At 47.6% G+C, this 2,500-nt stretch overlaps 1 protein-coding gene across 1 annotated transcript in view; it reads right to left on the bottom strand.

The window, feature by feature from the left end:
* The window catches only part of EMWEY_00048330 (hypothetical protein, conserved), a gene marked incomplete at both ends in the record, with an annotated part of 1,374 nt that extends 1,271 nt beyond the window's left edge, over positions 1 to 103 (bottom strand). Inside the window, one exon of the mRNA XM_013481376.1 lies at positions 20 to 103. Within this exon, the coding sequence (XP_013336830.1) occupies positions 20 to 103 (84 nt within the window). The remainder of the gene's footprint in view (positions 1 to 19) is intronic.
* Between the last annotated feature and the right edge of the window lie 2,397 nt (positions 104 to 2,500).

The following is a 2,500-nucleotide window of genomic DNA, read 5'->3' as shown; positions in this document are numbered from 1 at the left end:
AGCAGGAGGAGTACCGTACCTCCAACAATGAATAGGATTCCCCTACATCCGCATAATCCATGAGGTTTACCATGAGGGAATCTGCTGTCTGTGCATCCAACATCATCAGCATCATTAGCTGCAGCAGCAGCATTAGCTGCAGCAGCAGCATCAACAGCATTAACAGTAGCTGCTGCAGCAGCAGCTGCAGCAGCAGCTGCATGCATATTAGGTCCCCAACTAGACCTGCATGCATGCATATTAGTTCTATGCCTAAAATAATGTAATAATACTGTGTCCCCATCAACAGAAGTTACCCTGTATTTTTTATCAAATTTTATTAACTTTATTGCTGCTGTTTCCTCCTGCAGGAACAGCAGCAAACCCTGCAGCAGGCGCTGCTGCAGCAGCAAACTAGATGGACGAAAGCCCCGTAATAATGATGGGCATGCATGCAATAAATTATTACGTGATGCAGCAGGAGATTGTAACCAAGAAGCAGCAAGACGGCAACTCTGACATGCTTCTTCTCCTCCTTCTGCTGCTGCTGCTTCTCCTCCTCCTCCTGCTGCTGCTGCTGCTGTTGTTTTATCGTCTGCTGCTGCTGAGGAGGAGGAGGAGGATGTGTCTTCTATAGGGAGATAGGGTAGACGCATCCATGAGCATCTACAGCTACCATCTGCAGCAGCAGCAGCAGCGCATGCATGCATCTCTGATGGTCTGCATAAATCTGCTGCTGCTGCTGCTGCTGCAGCAGCAGCAGCAGGATGAGAGAAATGAGGAGAAGCAGCAGGAGATTCTCCTCCCCATGCAGCAAAACGATCAACAACACCATAAGACATTAAACCCCCAACAGCAGGGGATCTAATGCTGCTGCTGCTGCTGCAGCAACCTCCTGCTGCACCTGCAGCAGGGGATTGAGTTGGGGGGCCCCCAGGGGGGCCCCCTCCCCTTATACGGCATGCAGAGGCCCCTAATATAGATCTTTTCTGCTGTGCATGCCATGGTCTTATTAGACCAGATATACGCATTAAGTACCCCCATGTCCTTGTTGCTGGGTTACTATAATAGAAGCAGCTAGAGGGGCCCCCAGGGGCCCCTGAGGGGCCCCCAGGTCCACCACGGGGCCCCCCTTCCTCTTTATATAAAAGATGCAAATTAAGAGGCTGAGGGGATAGGGCCCCCATGCCTACTATAGCAGGACGGTAGGTAGGACGGAAACGTTGAGGTAGCGGCAGCAGCAGCAGCAGGAAGAGGAGCAGCAGCAGCAGCACCGCTAGCAGCAAATAAATAGATAAAGATAATAAATAATATAATAAGGGACATGTCTCCTTTATATATAAATAAAACCCTAATAGAGGAGAATAAGTAAGAGGGACACCTCCAGAGAGGGCCCACTGCAGCAAGGAATCCATCATCTGCAGCAGCAGCAGCAGCAGCAACAGCAGTAGGAGCAGAAGGAGCAGGAGCAGCAACAACTGCTGCTGCTGCTGCTGCTGCTGCTGCTGCAGCGCAACAACACCAAAGGCTCCCTACTAGAGACCAGTGGCGACCTCGCCACCGTCACACATGACCATTGACAGTTGAGGTGTACAGACACCCAACACTTGCTGCTGCTGTTGCTGCTGCTGCTGTTGCTTCTGTTGCTGCTGTCGCTGCTGTTGCTGCTGTTGTTGTCGCTGCGATTGCGATATTGTTACTGTTGTTGCTGCTATTATTGCTGCTGTTGCTGCTGTTGCTGCTGTTGCTGCTATTGCTGCTGCTATAGGGGCCCCATACATACACCCAACCTGCTAACACCCCCCCCTTGCTGCAGCACTTGTTTTGTTATTTGCTGCCTAATAAAAGAAAAAGAAATAAAATAAAGAAAAGAGGCAGCACCTGCTGCAGCAGCAAGTGTTATGGTGGTTGTCGTCGTCGTCGTCTGCTGCTGCTGCTGCTGTTGTTGATTGCTACACTGTTGCTGCTGTTGCTGCTGTTGTTGCTGCAGCAGCAGGAAAACAGCAAAAGTGCCACTGTGGGCCCCCCTCCTTTTGTCTTCCTATTGCTGCAGAAAAGACGCTGCATGCAAATCATCTGTTAATGGCAGCACGCGGTGTATATACACCAGACACATAACAGCAGCAACAGCAGCAACAGCAGCAGCAGCAGCAGCAGCAGCTCCTCTATGGCTGCTGCGCATCACACCATACCATGGGGCCCCTCCCCCCTCTTTGGTGGTTAATAGATACTTTGCATGCAATAAATAAGAAAAAAAATAAAAATAAATTAATAATTATTATTTAATTAAATAATATATAAATAAAAATGTTATATACAGCAGCAACAGCAGCAACAGCAGTAGCAATAGCAGCAGCAGCAACAGCAGCAGCAAGAACAGCAACACCAATTGCTGCTGCTACCCTTGCATACACCAATAATATTTTTTTCTCCTTTTTACCTCTATATAATATAATATATATAATATATATAATATATTATATATATTATATATATTATTATATTTTATAATATATATATT

Source organism: Eimeria maxima, genomic scaffold (assembly GCF_000499605.1).
Source record: "Eimeria maxima Weybridge genomic scaffold, Emw_scaff1084, whole genome shotgun sequence".
Lineage (NCBI taxonomy): Eukaryota > Apicomplexa > Conoidasida > Eucoccidiorida > Eimeriidae > Eimeria > Eimeria maxima.
Note: the sequence above shows the minus strand (reverse complement) of the source record. Positions and strands in the feature narration are given on the sequence as shown.